At 30.8% G+C, this 20,937-nt stretch overlaps 1 protein-coding gene and 1 non-coding gene across 4 annotated transcripts in view; one reads left to right on the top strand and one right to left on the bottom strand.

The window, feature by feature from the left end:
- Window positions 1-20,937, top strand: part of DYNC2H1 (dynein cytoplasmic 2 heavy chain 1) — a 253,153-nt gene that overhangs the window by 164,713 nt on the left and 67,503 nt on the right. For all 3 annotated transcript variants that reach the window (XM_016163676.2, XM_016163673.2, XM_016163675.2), the window contains 3 exons: window positions 2,134-2,342; window positions 5,531-5,635; window positions 20,652-20,768. In XM_016163676.2, the coding sequence (XP_016019162.2) occupies window positions 2,134-2,342; window positions 5,531-5,635; window positions 20,652-20,768 (431 nt within the window). The remainder of the gene's footprint in view (window positions 1-2,133; window positions 2,343-5,530; window positions 5,636-20,651; window positions 20,769-20,937) is intronic.
- LOC118603212 lies at window positions 18,781-18,899 on the bottom strand. The gene has a single exon (XR_004951131.1). It is a non-coding gene; the product is annotated as a 5S ribosomal RNA (ribosomal RNA).

Raw genomic sequence — 20,937 nt, 5'->3', positions numbered from 1 at the left:
TACAGAGATTATGTAGCTGTGAAACCTGAAACAAGTTTCTTAACCTTTAAGCCTGAGTTTCCTGATCTGTAAAATAAGAATAATAGTAAGGACTACTTCATTAATTTGATTTTTGAGAGCTGAAATAAACAAAGCTACATAAAACATTTAACACTTAGTACATTTAGTATCAATAATTGTTGATTGTTATTACTACTGCTATGTTATAATTTATGTTCTGTTCATTTTCCTTTATCTCAAACAAAATGAAATTTGTCTTGAGAACAATGGGTATAAGAAGAAAAATAAGATTTTCTTATAAAAGTTCTATAAAATATTTCCCATAATGGCTGTTTGTATTTTATAAATCAAAAGGTACATTGATGTTTCTCTATGCTCTGCTGACCTACTTATGAATGAATTATATACACTATATAATATATAGTGTATTATTTACTGAACATCAAGGCAGAACTAGAAAATTGAGTCCTGGTGAAGTTCTTTGTTATAGCTACTTAGTCACTATTGATAGTAAGATTTAGACAAGAAACAACTTTAATTAGTCCTTGAACCTATAGGTGCCCTTGTTCTGCAGGAAGCAGTCTAAATCACTTGTGCCCCAAGGCTATGGTACCACTGCCATCAATCTTCTGAATTTTTTAGTAATGAAATAGAATTAAACTAATAATGCTCGCAGTGATGTTAACTGGCTAGTTTAAATATAATTGTTTCTCATATTTACTGAAGACCCTGAAATATAATTCTTAAGAGTTTAATATTACCACCCAACTGTGATTAAGAGGATGTTTCTGTTGGAAAATGAATTATAGAAAAGTCTTATATAGTTTTTAATATTATATTGATGCAGGACAGGGCAAATTTCCCCAAATGACAGGAGACCAAGCCCTGCACTGAGAGAAGAAGAAGGTCCTTTGGCAGAGAGTGAAGAAAGAATTCAACACACACACCAAAGTCAGAGTCAAAAGGAAAGTTAATTAGAAAAAGGGTAACACTCTACAGACAGCATGCAGTCTCTCAGAGGCAGAGAGTGAGCGGGACAGTGAGAGACGGAGTAAAAGCACTCAGGGGGACTCTGAGTATTCAGGGAATTTGGTTTATATATCATTCTGTAGTTTCTTTGAATTATTGTTTAAAAGACTTTGTTAACCCATTTCCTTTTAGTATAGACTTACAATGAGGAAGGGGAAGAATATATAGAGTGAAAAGGTAAGAATATGCAGAGTGAAAAGTTCCCAGCCATTAATCCATAGATTCCCCCTGGTTTTAGCCATACATAGGGAATTACTCTTGGTTCCAGTTTCCCCTTCACAGGTGTGGAAACTGGGAGGGCTGTTAGCAATCTCAGTAGAAATCTTCCTTTGTTCTGAAGGTGTCCTCCTGGCCTGGCTGCATGGCTGATCAGCACATTGCAGTCTCTGATTGTGGATTGATTAACATTTTTAATTCTTTTGCCTCCTCCCTACATTAATATTACTTTCCTATTAGAATAGAAAATGGACAATTGACTAAAATTCATGACATTGAGAAGACTGTCATGCATGAAGGTGTTTAATAGAGTTTCCCTATTAGACTATTTTATGAACTGAGTTCATTGTATAAAATTGCATTTTGAATATATTTTTCTAAGGAATTTTCTATTTAAGGAGTGAGTATTGTGTGGCAGATATGAATATGACTCTGGTTTCAGAGTACCTCATTTCAGTTCAAATCTGTGGGATTGTGTGACTTTCTGATTTTGGTGACTCAACTTCCTTATTTCTCAATTTCTCCATCTGTGTAATTGGATACTGTTAATAATTCTATGTTTGTAATAAGGCTTAAGTGAGTTTATACATGTAAAAGATTTATTGATTAGTTTACTTGATTTATTTACTTGATTAAATAATCTCTCAATAAATTTTAGCCATTGTGTGATTAATATTAATTATTAATATTAATAAACATTTGTTAATGAGCATTATATTATTAATGAGTATTTTAAGAAATTATTTAGCTGAATTAAATATATCTTGTTATCCTATAAATATAATGAGCTAGAAATTTAGTTTATAAATTTGAAAATTATAAAATATTTTACAGAACATTTCTAATATCTTAGAAATGAAACTAATAAAAGTATTTTTTTAATTATAGGTACCAAAGATATACAATGGGAATTTGTACATGGCTTACTTGAGAATGCTATTTATGGAGGACGTATAGATAACTATTTTGACCTTAGAGTTCTTCAGTCGTACCTGAAACAGTTTTTTAATTCTTCAGCAATTGATGTATTAAACCAAAGGAACAAGAAGAGCCTTTTCCCATTTTCCTTATCTCTACCAAAATCCTGCAGCATTTTGGTAGGTAAAATTAATCATTTCAACCTATCACCAGATAAATACAGCTACCTGTCCCTCAATTTGCATGGTATTTTTTAATGTATTTTTATATGTGGTAAATATACTCATCCTTGCCATTTACGTGGACTTTTTATACGTGGTTTCCATTTACGTGGTCTCATTTTATGCAGTATTTTCTTTTTTCATTTCCAATATTGGTGATTACTCTTTCTAAAAAACAAATATTAACTCAGTAATATACAAAGAATTAATACTAACACACAGTTATTAATGATCTTTCCATTCATTGGATGGCAAATAAAAATGCATGGTTGACTACTGATGTTTTTTGGGATTGGTTTTACAAATGTTTTTCTGTAGAAGCTGAAAATTATATGAAGGAAATGTCTACCTTTTAAAATACTTTTAGATAAGGCACCTGGTCATCCACACAATTTAGAACATCCAAATGTGAAAATTGTATATTTGCCACCAAATACAATTTCTTTGTTCCAACCTTTAGATCAAGTCATTTTTCCATCTTTAAGATTAATTATATTAAACAGAATTTCAATGATATTTTTAATAAACTTGAAGATAATCAGTTACAGAAACCTTGAATAAATACACAGTTTTAAGTTGCATTAAGAATATTGCTTTAGCTTTGAGTGATATAAAGCCATCAACTTTCAATGCTTGCTGGAAAGCAATATGGCCAGAAGTGGTTGTACCAGTGAATATGGTTCCAACAACAGAAGAAGGATTAACTGGCATTATCAATTTATTAAATAAATTTCAAGAAGGCTCTGACAATTTGAATGTAGATAATATTAACGAATAACTGTTTGACTACAAAGTAACTGATAACGAATTAATTCATTTAATATCTGAGGCACATCCTGCTGATGAATACGGCAGTGACTTTGAACCAAGATCATTCACTGCAGAAAATATTTACAAAGCTCTTCAATTGGCCACAGAACTGGAAACTGCAATTCTAAATATTGATCCAAACATCCAATGAGCCTTAAAATTAAAAAAAAAAAAAAATTAAATATTGCAGTGAATCTCAAAGAATTTATGATAGCTTAAGCAAAAGATAAAATTGGAAAAAGATCATCCAAAAACATAAACATAAATAATGAAACTGAAGTATTACTTCTAAATATTTTGAGTGATGAAGATAGTGATTTTGTGCCAATTAAAAAGAACAGGTCGACTGCTTTAGATTATAGTACAGACACTGACAGTGAGTAAATTTATTTTGTTTTTTTATTCTGAGTTTTCATTAGCATTTTTTTGTGAAAATATGTGAAATAAATATTTGTATGATTTATATTGACCTGTTTCTTTAGTATTTTTTTTCCGTATTGGTGGACTCTTTTTACAGTTTTCTTCCATGTAAAGACACATGGAACAGACCATTTGTGTAAATCAAGAAATGGGCGTACTTGAATCGTTTCTTACATTCTTAAATATATGTTGTTTCTTTTCCAATGCACCAGTAATTGTCATTGACAAATAGTGATTCTTATTTGTTACGCAAATATGCATCCTGATTTCTAACCTCATTATAGGTATCCTCTATACTTTTGGATACTCATTGAAGATTGATGATAATAGGATAGAGTGTGTAGGTAAATTTTGAAGGGATTTTCAAGATTTTCAAAATTTTTTCAATGTAGGACTGTTGTGAAGATTTGGAATGGGAGAATGCGCTGCTTCCTAGTAGGTATAAGAGTGCCCTGACATATTCAATAATATGAAAGAAATCAAATATATTTAACAAATGTTTATTTTCACTTTCTGGCTTATATGTTTAAAGCAGTTCTAAATATATAAGAGGGAGTCACTCTATCTGGCTTTCATAGCAGTGTTTTTGTTTATGTGTATTTATTTTAGCTAGCTGTAGTTTTTGCTGAGTTATCTTATAAAAATCTCCTAGAATGCAGTCATCTTTTCCAGAAAATAGTACTAAATATAGCCCAAATATTTAAATTCTAGTTTATTTTACCACAAACCCCACAAATCTATATTTGTATAAATGCCCAAATGTTTTTATTAGAGTATTATAATTAAACATTTCTTCATGAATTATAAAGATACATGTACACAATTATAGAGTTCTATATTATTATATAGAATGACAATATTGTGCTTTTTTCTCATTCTAATATTTTTCAAGAATATTCCTTTCTTTGTTTCAATATTGAATATATTACTCTTATATCTTATCTATTATGTTACTGTTATGCCATCTTTTTTTGTTTTTTTAGTGTCTTTCATTCATTAAATAATATGCTTTGAACATTTGCTCAATGACAGCCCTGTTCCAGACATTGTGGATCTTGTGATACATCATCTATGGAGTTCACTTTCTAGTGGGAAAACCTTAGAGTGAATGAGCAGATATATCATATGGTTATTTATTATATTACATATATTTCAGAAAGTGTACTCTGAATAGTCTTCAATCTCTTTTGAGGTTTAAAGTGAAAGATAAAATTTATATAAAAAGCGTACATCATAAATGTGCCATGCAGTGAATTTTTATACATTGAATGCATGAAAATGAAACAATTTTAATCTTTGGGCCAAAATGAATAAATCCTCTTGGTCTACACTTAGTTGCCCATTGAGAGTCCTGAGTGAGTATCGGTTCCAATGCATGCTAGTAAATGGTGTCTTTGCAATGCTTACAGTAATTCTTGGGGTAATAGGATTATCAGTGCATTCCATCACATCTCATCAGGAGATTGAAGATAAAGGAATTTATGATAAAGCAAATTATAAAGCAGTGCCTACATGCCAGAGTGTTTATGTATAGGTTTCTGGGGTTTCTATTAATTAAAAAAAAAAAGGGATTGCTGGAATATTTATCCTGATAAAAGCAGAACTCTGGTAGGTTCCAAGAAAAAAAATTACACATAGTGGGCATGGCCACTCAAATATATTTGTTTTAATCAATTCAGAGTCCCTTTGAATGTGGAAAGTTAGGATAGGAAAACATAGTATCAAATAATTTAAGAATGAAGAAGTAGTAATGACAATATTTCTCTTAGATAACATACAGACTAAAAGTGAGGTTTACCTAGAAAATTTAACATTAATAACTAATAATTTAATACTTCACAATATTCATACTCTCTGAATTCAAATGTTGTAAGTTCAACCTTTTTTGAAACACTGTTTTTTTACTTTATATTTAGGATTATCGTGCCATCATTGAGAAACTTCCAGAGGATGACAAACCTATTTTCTTTGGTCTGCCTGCCAACATTGCTCGCTCATCTCAGCGCATGATCAGTTCTCAGGTAACCTAAGAAAAGATCTACCTTTTAGAAAAAATGTTGTTACTGAGCCTAAAAGAAACAACAATCAGTTTTATTTAATACTACGGACCCCATAGCTTTTATTTTAAAATTTTATTTTAACAAAATACGTTCCAGTCTTACCCTAAATTTTAAATGAACCAAATAGTTCTATCATAATACATTTGTTAAAATTAGTAAAATATCATTGAACACTATTTATTTCATCTGAAATATATTTGTTTTACTCTTGTGATTTATTAAGGTTACTTTAAATATAATTTATACAATTAAATATGTCACTAAATTTAATATTTTTAAAACAAATGCTAGGTATATAACTTGCATGGTACATTATAAAAGGTAAATATTTAGTATTTCATATGTTCATGATTAGATATTATAAAAACTGGGAGAAGTATGTATTTTTAAATTATTGAGGCATAAAAAGTGTTAGCCATAAACAATGTATATTTTAGTTTCTGTTCACACCAAATAATTAACAGCTACCATTTATTAACCTCTTACTGTATATTTGAAAGTGTTTTAAGTGTTTTACATTCAGAAATTTCTTTAATTTTCATAAATTCTGTGAGGCAATATCTATTATTTTTCCTTCTCAATGGATGAGGAAATTGAAATGTAGAGAATTAAGTTACTTTCCCAAGAATACAGAGCCAGTAAGAGGCAGGACTAGAATTTAAATTCAGGCTGAGTAAAGACATGGCCTCTGTACCATGTACTATGGCTACTTCTCAGGCATAAATGTAGGGCTAAGCTATGGGCACCAAATTGTGAACAGTTACATAGGTTCATTGTGTGGTCAGTATATTCTTACAGCTCTTAACAATTTAGTTTTGGTCATTTACAGGTATTCTATTTAGAGTATATTATCATATTAACTGTACAAGTTTGTATTTCTTGTTATTTTAGGTAGCTTTCATAAAATTGTTTTCTTTTATTATTAATTATACTGTTCATTATGTAATTTTAATATTCTCACATCTTTGTAAAAAATGTTTGTGTATATAAAAATATTCTCATTTATATAATGTATAAATAAGTATAAATGTTTTCTGGAACAATTAAGATCTTAATAATTTATCTTTATGTTAGCAGAAGAAACTCTCCAGTTCATTTTCCCTTGCTCATAGAAAGTATTATCAATCCATGAAAGAATGTAAAGTCTTATATGTCCATAAGCTTCATGACATATATGATTACACTCTATATTCATTTACCTCCATGCTTTTTAGCTGACCTGAATATAGTTATTTTTCAATACCCCTACCAATAACATATGACTTACACACACGCGCGCGCGCACACACACACACACACATTTGTGCCTATGTGCATGGGTTGTTAATTTTACAACAATGCTTAAGCAAAAAGGTTAAAAGAATTAGAAGTTCACTAAAAGAATAAAAGTTTATTTCATAGAATCGAAGAAAGTGTTTACTTCGGGAACTTTATCAATAGAAGTTCAGAAGTCTTGTCTTTTAAGCTCTGTTATTAACGTAACGTGCTTTATACAACTTCTAATCTCAGTGTCATTTAGCTTCTAAGAAAATCTGATGTAGCACAATTTGCATCATGTATCTGATGAAGGGAAACAGTAACAGGATAAAGCATCAGAGACTTTAGGGTAGGATACAGCCAGCATGAGAAATACAGAATGCTCAGCATCTTCTTATTGAAGCGTAACAGCCATCTGTATACATAGCTTCTTTTGCTTCTGGATCATGTATGACTGCCGTTGACAAGAGCCTAGAGTGTAGGGCATCTTGGCACTGAGAAGTCATAGCCTTAATTTCTCACTAATCTTAATCACATTTTTGTCCATAGCTCCAGGGTTTGCATGCTAACATGCAGTTCCATTGTGTAAGTAGAATTCCAAGGATTACGGGTTTCAAAGGAAACCAGGCAGACAAACATTCCATGTTTATCTTAACACTTATTTCTATAAGAACTAGTTCTGTGGCCAGACAGACTCCAATGTCATTTACCCAGACAGTCCTGAGAAAACTTAGGCATCATTTTCCTTTTTACTCACTCAACTTAGTATAGCAAGTCTCCAAAAATAAATAATTGATCTAATCTTGATGATTTTGTCTTGCCCTTGTATTTAAACTTTCGTAATATTTATTGGATTGAAAGAGGATTCCATGTTCTTCCTAAAGTTTTTTGGTGACACATACTTTCTTTTTTTTTTTAATTTTTTTTCATAATTACCATTTACTCCAAGGCTAGCTGCATTGTTTATTATAATCTTTCTCTTTAATAACTACTAACTTTTTATATAAGTCCTTGATTGAAAATTTGCATTTAAAAAAATGAAGGAACACATATTTAATATTTAATTTTAACTGTCAGTGTGTTTTACTGTTTGTTTACTTAACTATTTAGACATTCTTAATTATCATTTTCATACTTTGGCAGCTTTCACAATATATAAATTATTGCAACATTTTTTCATAATTATAAACATGTTTATATAGTTGAACTAATAAAATTTATATATTTAGAGATTTTTTTCCACTCCAATTCATGTTTGGAGACACATTTAGAATAATTGCCCTAAGAAGCCAGGAGGACACTGAGTAGATTTTAAAAACATTGTTGATCACGTACAAGTTCAGGGACATGAGAACTGATGTTGAAGTTGGTATTTGATGAGTTTGGTGCCAAAGCTGAATAGCCAACTTTGTATGTATGAAGGCTGAAAATGAACTGACTGCATACACATCAGGCAGAAACCACAAGTGGTATTTATTACAAGTGTTAATGATACTTGTGTCGAGGTACAGTGAGTCAATATTTATCTGTTATTTTTTTTTTGTAACCTCTGAAATGTACACCGAAGGTGTTATCATCCACATCAGCTATTATACTGTCCCTCTTTCCTTCAACTCTTTCACCATGTTACAAATGTCGTGTGGATGATACATTAATCAAAATGTGAAAGTCAAATGAAAAGACTATGTTTTATTTTTGATGGTGGGGAGAGGAAGAGATCCCTTTGATATTACTAATTTCAGGTACCTATGGAAGTATTTATTGGCGTGTCTATGTATATCTAGTTGGAAATTTCTAGTAGGAATTTGCACTAAGTAAACATAGGAGAGAATTCAGATATAGATTAGATTTAAAAAGGGATTTGACAAACAGCAGCACATTCGTGAGAGATGAAGTCATAGGAATTAGTGATTATTAGGAAATATCAATAGGGCAGGAAAAGAAGGTGCCTGAAAGTAGAACCATGGAAAGTACCTGCATTTTTGTTTGGAGCTGGGAAAATTTTTGAAAGAATTTTAGCAAGAGTAAACTGTAGTCAGAAAATAAGACAATCCAAAGAGTTTTAAAGGCAATGGGAGGGGTGGCAATGGTTTTTACAGGAGTGGAGGAAGCGGGGGGATAAGTGCTAAAGATTAATTAGAGTTAAAAATAAGTCATAGGCCTTGACCAATTTTCAAGACCTTTTCTGGAAGCTCTTTTGTAGAATATTAAAGGCTGGACACCAAATTACAGTGGTTTGGGAGTGGGAAAGTAGGTGAAAAAGTAATGCAAATGTATATACGTGATTAATTTAGGAGTTTGGCACTGACCAAAACCTATGTCTCTGACAAAAAAACTTAGAGGGGAATATTAAGAGATGATAAATTAATAGGAACACAATTTTCTGGGAGAAATTGTATTATAGATGTTAAAAGAAACAGAAGCAGGGGTTTTTTTTTTTGTTTCTTTTTTGTTTTGCTGCATTCTGTTACAGGATTGTGAGTTACTCAATTGTAGAGAATATATTTTTTGCACCAATACCTGTTTGCTGATTATACCTTAGTACTTTCCACTGAATATTGCTATAATTTTAAAGATATTTTACATTTCAAACAACTATAAATATAGTTTTAGTTGATTTATAGACAAAATACTTTTTAAATTGTTCTATTAGGTAATAACTTTGTTTAAGGACAGATGATTACTAGACTTATTGTACTGAGCATATTATAAAGAATACAAATGTCTAATCACTATGTTGTACACCTGAAATTAATATAATAGTCTGTCAACTAAAAAAATTTTTTAAAAGTAAAGTCTCTCATGTAATCAAACTGTCTTAAATGTAGAAATTCTGTGCAAACATTTAAAAAATTATCTTTTAATTCATTACAATATTTTTTTTCTTCAGCAAAAGTGAAAGGTGCACACATTCATTGAGATACAAATTGATAGTATACAAACTTAAATAACTAGAATACATATTTCTTTTTTACCCGTTATATTGCAGAAGTACTTTTCACACATCTTTTTCCCCATTAGACTGAATTCCTTCAGAGCAGGAACTATTTTTATTCATTTCAACACTTGTGAAAGCTATTCCAATGGTAAGTTACTGTTCCATTGGAAGCAATTAATGTTGTATCGTTAAGCATACATAAAAGTGAAAAATACTAGAGGATCAATACAAACTCCATCCATGGAGAGGAAAAGCTTTAGACTACATATTGGATAAAACACTTAAATGAGCAAAAAGTGGTAGCAAGGGCAATTCTAACCAGAATTTGGATATTAGATATGTACAATCAATAAGGACCTCAAAGCTTTAACCATATTTGTGAAACCTTAAAGCTATAGCGAAACAGTCAAAGAAATGACAAGGTCATCAACGGGATTATTTTGAAAACTGCCAAGTTAAATAACCACATGCACTTTGTAACAGTAAGACCCAGCTGCCGTCTGCATACTACATTTCTTTATGGAATCACTTCCTTCAAAATCTTGGCAGTGGATCTATAAGCCCTAAACTCTCCAAATAATTCTGTTCTTTCTGTTTCTCTTTCCAAGATTTGTCTCCATGTCATTGTAAAAGCAACAGCTTCATAACTTTATAGCTTCTTTTTGCTTTTCTTTCTCTTTTTAAACAGTTAACCCACAATCACAGATGTAGGTTATTTAAAGTAATCATCAAACTGACATAATTGTCTTTCCAGTTAAGTTAAACTCTAGAAAACATCTCTCAGGGTGGTGGTGGTATTCACTTACATGAGAATTACCTGGGAACTTTGTTTTAAAAGTAGCTTTCTAAATTCCATCCAACATTTGTAAAATATTTGAAAGTAGGGCTTTAGAATCTATATTTTTGGGTGATTCTTAAGCTCTCTTAATTTTGAAAGCATCTGTAGTAGAATTATGAGGAACTGCAGAGAATTCCACATTTTGGTGTTCTATCTGACCTGAAATCTGCATATCAGATTCTTTTTTTACAATCTGGTCAAAACAGGGTCACATTTCTCACTTGATTTTAGGCTCAGAAAGAAAAACAAACAAAAAACTCTTAGCTTCTAAGGTATTATACTGCTGGAACAGACTTAGAAAGAATCTATTCAAAACTTTATTTAGAGAGAAATTGAGTTCCTGTCTTCATACACTGGTAAGCAATAGGCCCAGCTCAAATCTAGGTTTCTTGAATTATTATATCCCCCTCATAGAAAGCTGTCTCCGAGAATTCAGTTATTTAAGAAATTTTTTTCTCAAATGAGTGTTTTAAATTTAGAAATTTCCTGAATTTGGTAACTCATATTTTGCTCTTCCATTTAAAATCATACAAAACAAATAACAAAAGAATTGTTTTATTTGTACTGAATTTGTGATTTGGTTCCATGGCACAAGGAAAAATGTCATGTCATTGAATATCATATTTAAGACTTTACACTTCAGTACTTTAAAATGGAATTAGTAAGCTCAGGAATATGGTAAAGTGCGGTTCTTAAAATGGCTCTCAACAAAACCACACCCTCACTTTCTTTAGAAATCAATGAGTCTGTAGAGCAATCTGAGATAATTGCTATGAAATTATGGTGCAAAAATTTATTACTTTTGTGCATCTACTATATACTCTGCATGATTCAGAAAAAAAAATCTTAAAAATCATTTGAATCTACATTTATACAAACATGTAATCTTTCTATAAGGTTTTAGATGTGTCAAGTAAAACTTGGCTTCTGGGCAAAGACCTCTTTATTCTTAGGTCAGCTCAAATCTATCCAGGAAATAGGGTCTTCTAACTAAAGGATAGGCACTTTCATATTCTATAGATGGTGACAGCAGTAGTCATTTTCCATCAGTCATTTTTTTGTCTAACTGCTGAAAGCATTCATTACAAAGGTTTGCAATTACCTGTATTCAGGCCAATTTCCTCTCTACCTTGGTTTTCTGAACCTCTTTCCCTGCTCTGGCTGCACTGGCCTTGAGCTTCTACCTAAGGAGCCTTTGCACTTTGTTTACTTTGCCTGGAGCATTCATCCCCTAGATATCTGCATGGCTTATTCTTTTACTCCTCTCAGGTCTCTAAATGTTACCTTACCAAACAGTAATATAAAATACCAACTTCCTTCAATTAGTATTGCTTATTCCCCTTAACTGCTTTGTGTTTTTTTCATAAGATTTATGAAATAAACATGTGATTTATGTTTATGTAGGATCTGTGTATGTTTCTTTAATTTTGAATTTTTTACTGTTTTTTTTTTAAATAAAAACTTTGATACATATAAAAGACTGTATATATAATATTGGTATTAGGAATATGATATAATGAAACCCATGAACCAGTAACAATCCAGGAACTAGGATATTACCAGTAACTTGTATCAATAACTTGTGATCCTCTTCTATCCCATCCCTCTGCCTTTCTGCTGAAGGAGCTACCATTCTGTTTTGTTTATAAATTCTTTTTAATAATTTTATGCTTTTTTAATGGTTGTATTACATGCATGCATTCATATACATATATGTTTGTGCCTAAAAATATATTGCTTCATTTTGCTTATTTTTAAACTTTTTAAAACAGTGTATTGCATTTAGTGTTTTAGGACTCACTTTTTTGATTCCATGTTATTTTTCTAAGATTTATTTATCTTAATAGTTTAGGTATAGTTTCATTCATTATTATTCTTGCATAATATTTTATTATGTAACTGTAACACAATTTGTTTATTTTGGGGGTATTATAAATGATGCTCGTATGAATGTTCATGTGCATGTCTCCTGGTATGTATGTGCAAGAGTTTCTCTAGGGTATATAATTTGCAGTAGGTAACAGATGTGGCTGAAACACAATGGAGAGGGAGAATAGTGGGATATGAGGCCAGGAGGTAGTGACGGAAAAGCAGACTTGATAACATTGAGCCTTGTGAGTGAGCCATGGCAATAACTAGATCACTTTGGTGGCATATGGCTTATAGAGAATTGACATCAGGAGATAAGACTTAAGCAGACAGATGAATTAGAAAACAATTGCAGTAGGCTATTGCTCAAAAAATAGTAGGTTTGGGGAGGCAGTTGTTATTGATCAAATTCCTTACTAGCTTTAATTCTTCTATAAAAAGAAGTTTTGTAAAAGTAACATTTATTTTTCTGCAGTTATCCTGATTCAAATGGTTTTTCATCAATCATTAGAGAAGTCACAAGTTCCTGGTAAAATCATTTTCTTTGAAACCAGGCTGCTTAAGATGCTCTTTTCTCACAGATAGTATTTTGTTTGAATATATTAACTCATATTTCAGGAGTATATTTATTAACTACAACTTTATTGATAGCATCATCAGCAAAAGGAAATAATACATATGTACTTCTACACACAGTGTATTAATTTCTGACCCCCAACTGTAGGCAAATCTGGGTTTGAATAGATGTCACATTTTGAGTTCTATGACCATTTGAGACAAAAGCAAGAAGATTGAAATACGTTATCAGTCTATTTAATTACACAATGATTTTATATTTATTACTTTTGAATGATTTTATATTACTTTTTTATTACTTTATAAGGAAATACTAAAATTACTAATGTTATAAACTCAAGCTTTTATTTTTATAGGTTATCATTTAGTAAGAAATAAAGGACTCTTAAGTTTGAAAAACGATGATTAAAGGGAAAGAATTAAGCATCTATTTTACCTTTCTTTTGTGAATTGTATTTCATGGTAATGAAAGATGAATTGATGAAAGGAAGTTCTTTATTGATTAATTCTAGATAGTAAATGTAGAAGGAATGACAATTTGAAAAATCACTTTCACAAACCCAATTAAATAATTAATTCGTAAAATATTTATCAAAGGCTAAAACTATTAGATAGAAGGTTGATGGAAAAATGTCCAAGAGAAGGATTAGCTATTACCACTTGTACTCGGTGATCAATTCGCATCACAAAGAGGTGGCATTTAAACACTGTGTACCTCCTGATGTGACACAATATAAAATATACTTTCCAAAAGTATTCTTTCAAAAAAAAAGTTAAGCTGGTGACAGATAGTTACTAGAGTTGTCATAGTCATCACTTCATAGGTATATAAATGTCAAATCACTATGTTGTATACCTGAAACTAATATAATATTGAATGTCAACTATATTTTAATAAAAAAGGTTATCAGTGACACTTGAAACTAATACGATATTGTATGTCAATTATATTTTAAGAGAGAGAGAGACAGACAGACAGAGAGACAGAGACAGAGACAGAGAAAGAGAGAAAGAAACGAGAACATTGGTGACCACTTAAGGAAAATAAGATGCCTCCCTTTAAAAACAAAAGTAAACCTGAACCTAATCAAGCTTTTAGAACTGATGTCTAATTAATAGAAAACACAGGATAAAAGAACAAATTAATCGACAACACTGGCTATAGGATGTGGAACATACTGCAAAATAACTGACTCAGTTTTATCAACAGGTGAATGGCATGCAGAAAAGGAAAGTTAGAAAAACTGCTCTATATTAATGAGACGTAAATACATAACAACTACATGACCTTTCTATGGGTACTGATTCAAACAATCCAATTTAAACACATTTTGATATTGGGGAAGTTTAATTATGGACTGGGTGTTATATAACACCATTGAATTTTTATTAATTTTGTTAGGTGAAATAGGGGCATGTAGTTATGTTTATTATTTTTTTGGGATACATACTAAGTATGTAGGAGTTATGTAACACGTGGTCTGAGATTTGTTTTAAAAGACTTAAAGAATCATAACAACAAAATAAAAGAAAATAAATTAGAGATAGAATAACCAAGTATGGGAGTATCTCCACCATGGTAGAATCTGGATGATGGATGTCTTTGTGTATCTTTGAAAATGTTCTTAATAAAATCGATTTTGTGTATTTTTGAAAAAGTTCATAATAAAGTTAATTTTACAAACTTCAAATAAATGTGATAGATATTTATACATGCCTTCTTGATCTTGTTACTCAATTAAATGTAGATAGCTTTTAGTACTTTCCTCAAAAAAATTTTTGTGGGAGAGGCATGCTACTACCATGGTGGATGTTGGAAATGACAGATATGCACTTTCTGAGTCCCCTCACAGAGCACAGGCATGACAGGCACCAGCCCCAGCCTGTAAATAGAGACTTAGTGAATCCAAAGAGGTTGTTTTCCTCTCTTGCAAGCAGTGGTGCTTGAAGCAAATTGTAGTTCTTGAGTAGCACCCAAAGCCAGGGCCTATGATGATAGAGAGAAAAGCCACAGTCTGTGTTCAGTGGCAATATCAGCTTTTCTTTATTTTTTTCGACCAGAACAACCAGTGTGTTTCCTGGCCTTAAAGCCTACTTTTCCACTTCCTGGTTATTCTGTGAACTATCTAGCATCGTTTTTAATAATTATTTTTTTCAGTTTTTGTACTTTTATTGAGGTTAATCGACATTCAGTAAACTGCACATATTTAGTTTGAGTTCATATGGTTTGATTTATGACGTATGTATATACCTGTGCAACCATCATCACATCAGATAGTGAACATTTCCATCACCCAAAAGTTTTCTCTAACGCTTTCTAATCTCTTCTTCCTGTCTCCCTTCCCCTGTTCCAGGCAACTACTGATTTCTTTTTTGTCACTGTGGATTAGTTTGCATTTTCTAGAGTTTTCTATAAAATGATGATATAATTAAGTACTCTTTTCTGGCTTCATAATTATGATTCATTTATGTTATAGATATTGGGAGTTTGTTCCTTTTTATTGCTCATTAGTAGTCCATTGTATGGATGTACCAGTTTGCTTTTTATTCACTCATTGAAGGGCATTTATATTGTTTCCAGTTTGAAGCTATTAAAATTAAGCTGCTACGAGCATTTGAACATTTTGTGCCTTTGTATGATCGTACGCTTTTATTGCTCTTGGGCAAATGCTTAGGAGTGGAATGGATGGATCATATGACAGTTACATATTTAGTATTTTAATTAATTTCCAGTCTCTCCTCAAATGTGGTATATAATAAATATTTTTTAAATAGGTAAATGTATTAGCATATTAGGAGACATGAAATCTTATATATGTGGTTTATGGATATTTGTATATAGAATATATTTACACAGTCTATGTCTGTCTTCTTTGTACTTTCATAAATAACAAAAGTATGATTTTACTCTCAGCGAGTAGGATTATTAGAACCACTAATTATAATAAAGTATAATAAAGTAGAACAAAACATAGTAATTACATATCTTCAAGGCAGAGAATGGATCTAAACAGTTCATATAATTTGGTAATTAATTCCAGTTCTGAGCTATTTAGTATTAACCAGAATTATATTTAAAACATTAATATATACATGATTTATAATGAAGTGTTTAGTCTATTACTCCAAATAATATATACCTCAGTATTTGAAAACTGGTATATTCACTAGTTTTAATAAAATTTAAACATCCTTTAATCTAAGAGAGGAGTTCATAATTTGCTTATGTTAAAATTGCATAAGCCAGGAACTCTCTTGAGATTTTTTGGTCTTTTTATATCATATTGCCTTGGAAAAATGATAATGTGAGTTCTTAACAAGATGGAGTGACTGTATATTTCTCTTTTGATCTCGAATGAAATTTCATCTCACAAATCATCAGTATAAATTACAGTTTGGTCTTGTATGTTACTGGTATAAATATTTTTATTAAAATACATGAGAGACATAGAGAAAGATTCTCTTCCTTTATCATATGTGAACATTAGAAAGATAAACCTCTAGATATTCTCATAAATCTCACTTTAACATATTAGTGTACTGTTTAATTTTTGCAGTATGTGAGAAGATTTAATATAGTTCGTTACATCCCAATGTGTCTTGTAACACAGTCAAACATATTGTACTTGGCCAAGTACACAGAGGGAACATAAAAATGTTAAGGGGTAGGTGATGAGGATATTGATTAAGTAAACTTAAGGCCTCTCAAATAACTGTTGAGTAAAGAATTAATACTTAAGCTGAAGATTAAGAAAAAGATATTGTTTAATAAATTTCTATTTGTTTAAAATGCACACAAATAGGAAAATACGTAGTATAACATATCGTATATAAAATTTATTATAAATTATTTTGTTTTTCTATAAATTGTTAAACAATAGCCCACCCTTATCTACCTTTCACTGTCTGTGGTTGTAGTTACCCGTGATTAACCATGGTCCAAAGATATTAAATGGAAAATTCCAGAAATAAACAATTGATAAATTTAAAATTGCTGGTTGTTCTGAGTAGCATAATGAAATTGCACCATTCTGTCCTGCCTGGGATATGAATCATCTCTTTGTCCAGCGTCTCTCCACACTGTACACACTCTGCACCCATTAGTCACTTAGGAGCTGCATTGATTAGCAGACTGTCACGGTAGTGTGGTATTTGCGTTTCAGTAACCCTTATTTTAGTTAATAATTGTGACCCCAAAGTGCAAGAGTAGATGCTGGCAATTTGGATACACCAAACAGAAGCTATAAAGTGCTTTTTTTTTTGAAGTGAAAGGTAAAAGGTCTTGGCTGGCTTCAGAATTCACCTAGGTCTCTAGATTTAGCTTTGCCTCTTTGCCTTTAACATTTAAAGATTTCCCTGAATTCCCCTGGCACTTCAGTTATAAATTTTAAATGTTTTTCATTGATGATGTTGTTTATTCATAATTTTTAAATGTACTGCATTATAAAATTTTCTTCAGACATTTAGTCTGCCATATTTCCTGAGACAAAAATGTAATTTACTTAATTTCTTTACTTGTTTCTTATGTGTAAACTCAGAATAAGTGTTTATTTTTTAAATGTATATTGCTTCTCATTCCCAGAAGGATTACACTGAAGGTGATTTACAAATATATAAATAATATATTAGTGTTCAATCAATAGTTGAGGAAATCAGTCAAAAAGAATATTAGGAAAGGGAAAGAAATCTAAGAAATCAGTTTATGCCAAAAGAAGACAAAACCAACAAAACCCATGCTCTAAGGTTCTACAAATTTAATATTAGATCATAAATTTCTCTGTATGCTTCATAATATCCAAAGTAAAAAGGGAAATACAATTGTGTATAAGATTTGCATGCCAGTGGCATAATGCACACTGTTCAATACAGATAGAACTTGTGAGAAGAGGTGTAAATATGTTGTTTGTGGGAAATTTCATCCCCTTTGATCCAATTTTAAAGGAGTATTTTAGTTATGCATTGCATAATGACGTTTTGGGCAATGGCAGACTGCATATACTATGCAGTCCCGAGATTATAATGGAGCTGAAAAATTGCTACTGCCTAGTGATGTTGTAGTGTCATAGCACTATGCATTACTCACATGTTTGTGGTAAAGCTGGTATAAACCTACTGTGTTGCCACCTTATAAAAGTATAGCACATACAGTCATAATTATATAAAAGTATAGCATGTCAAGTACATAACATTTGATAATGATAATAAATGAGTGTTACTCGTTTATTTGTTATGATATACTTTTTATAATTTTAGAGTATATTCTTTCTACTTATAAAATAGTTTGCTGTAAAATAGTATGCCACGTTACTCTGGCAGTAGTCTCGTACATCTCATGCTTGCTGTGTCTCTTGTTTGCATCATTTTCTCTTGTGCTTGATTTAACCTCACGTTGTTTTGTACAGTAGCAGGCTTGTAGCACAGTAACAATAGGCTATGCCGTATCTGATTTGTATATACATATACTAGGAGTGGGATAGGCTATGCTATCTAGGTTTATGTAAGTACACTCTCTGATGTTCACACAAAGACAAATCACTAACAATGCATTTCTTAGAATGTATCCCTGTTGTTAAGCGGTGAATGATAGTATCGAACAACGTTTTTTCTTTGTTTGTTTGTTTGTTTTAACGTCTACAGCACCTGGTATTCCTAGGTGGTCTCCCATCCAAGTACTAACCAGGCCTGACCCTGCTTAGCTTCCGAGATCAGATGAGATCAGGCACATTCAGGGTGGCATGGCCGTAGAAAAATATTTTTAAATTGGTTTAAAATATGAATAATGGAAAGACATTTTATTATTTGTTCTTTGTAAAAAGATAAATATTAAGATTTTGTAAAAATAAAAGATGATCCATAGTTATAAGTTATAGACCTATCTTCATTATCAAAATATTTTTATGTATTCGAAATCCCTTTTTATTATTCTGTTTATTAAAGATTACAATATATTATACTGTTAAGAAAAGCAAGCAAGAAACATGGCCTTTTGGGGCTAGCAAAGATTTTATTCTTAAAATAGTTTTTAACATCATTTATAAAAATATTTGAATCTTTTTCCCTTTAGACATCCTTTTCCATTCTTATTTATTTTCTGTCATTTTTTTGACATTTAAAACACAAATAAGTGATAGGAAATGTTACCATAGTTAAAATAGTACTTCTGACTACCAACTAGTGAAGTTTTGCAGTCTAGCAAAGCTGATAAATTAGGTGCCATTGTAGGGTTCAGATGGAGCAAATGAAAATAATTTATCAGAAAAACAAAGAAAATGAAACACTGAAACACCACGGTTTTTCAAGATTAGAGAATCAATCAAAAGCTCTAGAAGTAATTCGAGTTTAACAGCATGATTGTGGATTTTTAAAAAGTAAGTAGTGCATTTAGTTTGAAAGATTTATGGCCCTTATTTTATTATGAACTTTAGTAATACAAGAACCCAACAAAGTATGAAATATAGCCCAATTTGTTAAAAAGGAAAAAAACAACCAACATCTCTCAAAAGTTACAGCAGAAAGGTAATCAACATACTGCAAATGTTGATATTTAAAATACTAGTTTAGGAAAACATATGCCTGTTTTTTTGGATTTTTTTTATATCAATAAACCACAATTTTAATATTTAGTTGAAATATTTATAACATACAGTTAGCACATACCTCATTGATTTTATACACAAACTCTGATATCTGTAATACAATATTTAGCATACTTGGTAATATTCTAGATCATCCTTAGCAAATGATTAAAGTTATTGATGTTATTGAAATGGAAGTCATTAAATACTATTTTAGAAAATAAAATGTAAGTGAATTGATTTTGATTATAATGATAAAAAAACTGTTAACAAGAAAGTTACAAAAGTAAAAGCCCTGAATAAATACAGAAATACTTGTTTACCTTGCCTCGTTTTAACTAATTGATCTATCCTTCTTTCATTTGAGTCTTAAATGTAGAGGAAACATTAAGATGACAACACTAAATAAATATAAAACCTTAAAATTTATATACGTTTTGATAATTTTTACAACCAGTAATTACTTGTGTTTGTTTACTATTTTATACATTTTGCTATGCTATTTACTATTTTTCATTTTGTCTTTTCAAAAAAACTGTCTTTAATTTATCAGCATTTTGAAATTATGAAATTTAAACCAAACTGAAAAGAATTTGGATTTCAGAAATGAGCAAATGGAAGCAGTAAGAGGTTATTAATAATGGATAATTATAGTTTTCTGGCTAAAGAAGCAGCTTTTTCAAATAAGCGCCATTATAATATGTCATTTTTTATAATGGCTTTTCTCAATTTTAAGTTCTTTTGTTATTTACTTAAATTAGTAAAATACTAAGCCAATTGAACAGAAATAATGAGATTAAAACTTGTTTATATTTGGTCTTTAGTTTTATAAAATAAATATGGCTATTTTTGTACCTATGCTATTCCTCTCTGTTTTACTGAAGTCATTTTCATTTATTGCTGCTTATTATTTTCTTCATTTAGGTTATTTCACAGTTGAGGATCTTGGGCAGATCAGTAACAGCTGGTTGCAAATTTGATAGAGAAATCTGGTCTAATGAACTTTCTCCTGTTCTCAATCTCTGGAAGAAACTAAACCAGGTTAGTAGTGAAATAGTCTTCTCATTTTTTTTCTTTTTTTCTCCCTATCCGTTATTTTTTCTAGCTTTATTTATTGTTCATGTAGGTAAAATTTTGCACTGATCAGCCCTTAATGTATACAATACCCTGGAAAGAGATGGAGGAAATAATAGTAGTAGATCAGCCCAGA

This window comes from Rousettus aegyptiacus, unplaced genomic scaffold (genome assembly GCF_014176215.1).
Source record: "Rousettus aegyptiacus isolate mRouAeg1 unplaced genomic scaffold, mRouAeg1.p scaffold_m13_p_5, whole genome shotgun sequence".
NCBI classification, from domain to species: domain Eukaryota; kingdom Metazoa; phylum Chordata; class Mammalia; order Chiroptera; family Pteropodidae; genus Rousettus; species Rousettus aegyptiacus.
Note: the sequence above shows the minus strand (reverse complement) of the source record. Positions and strands in the feature narration are given on the sequence as shown.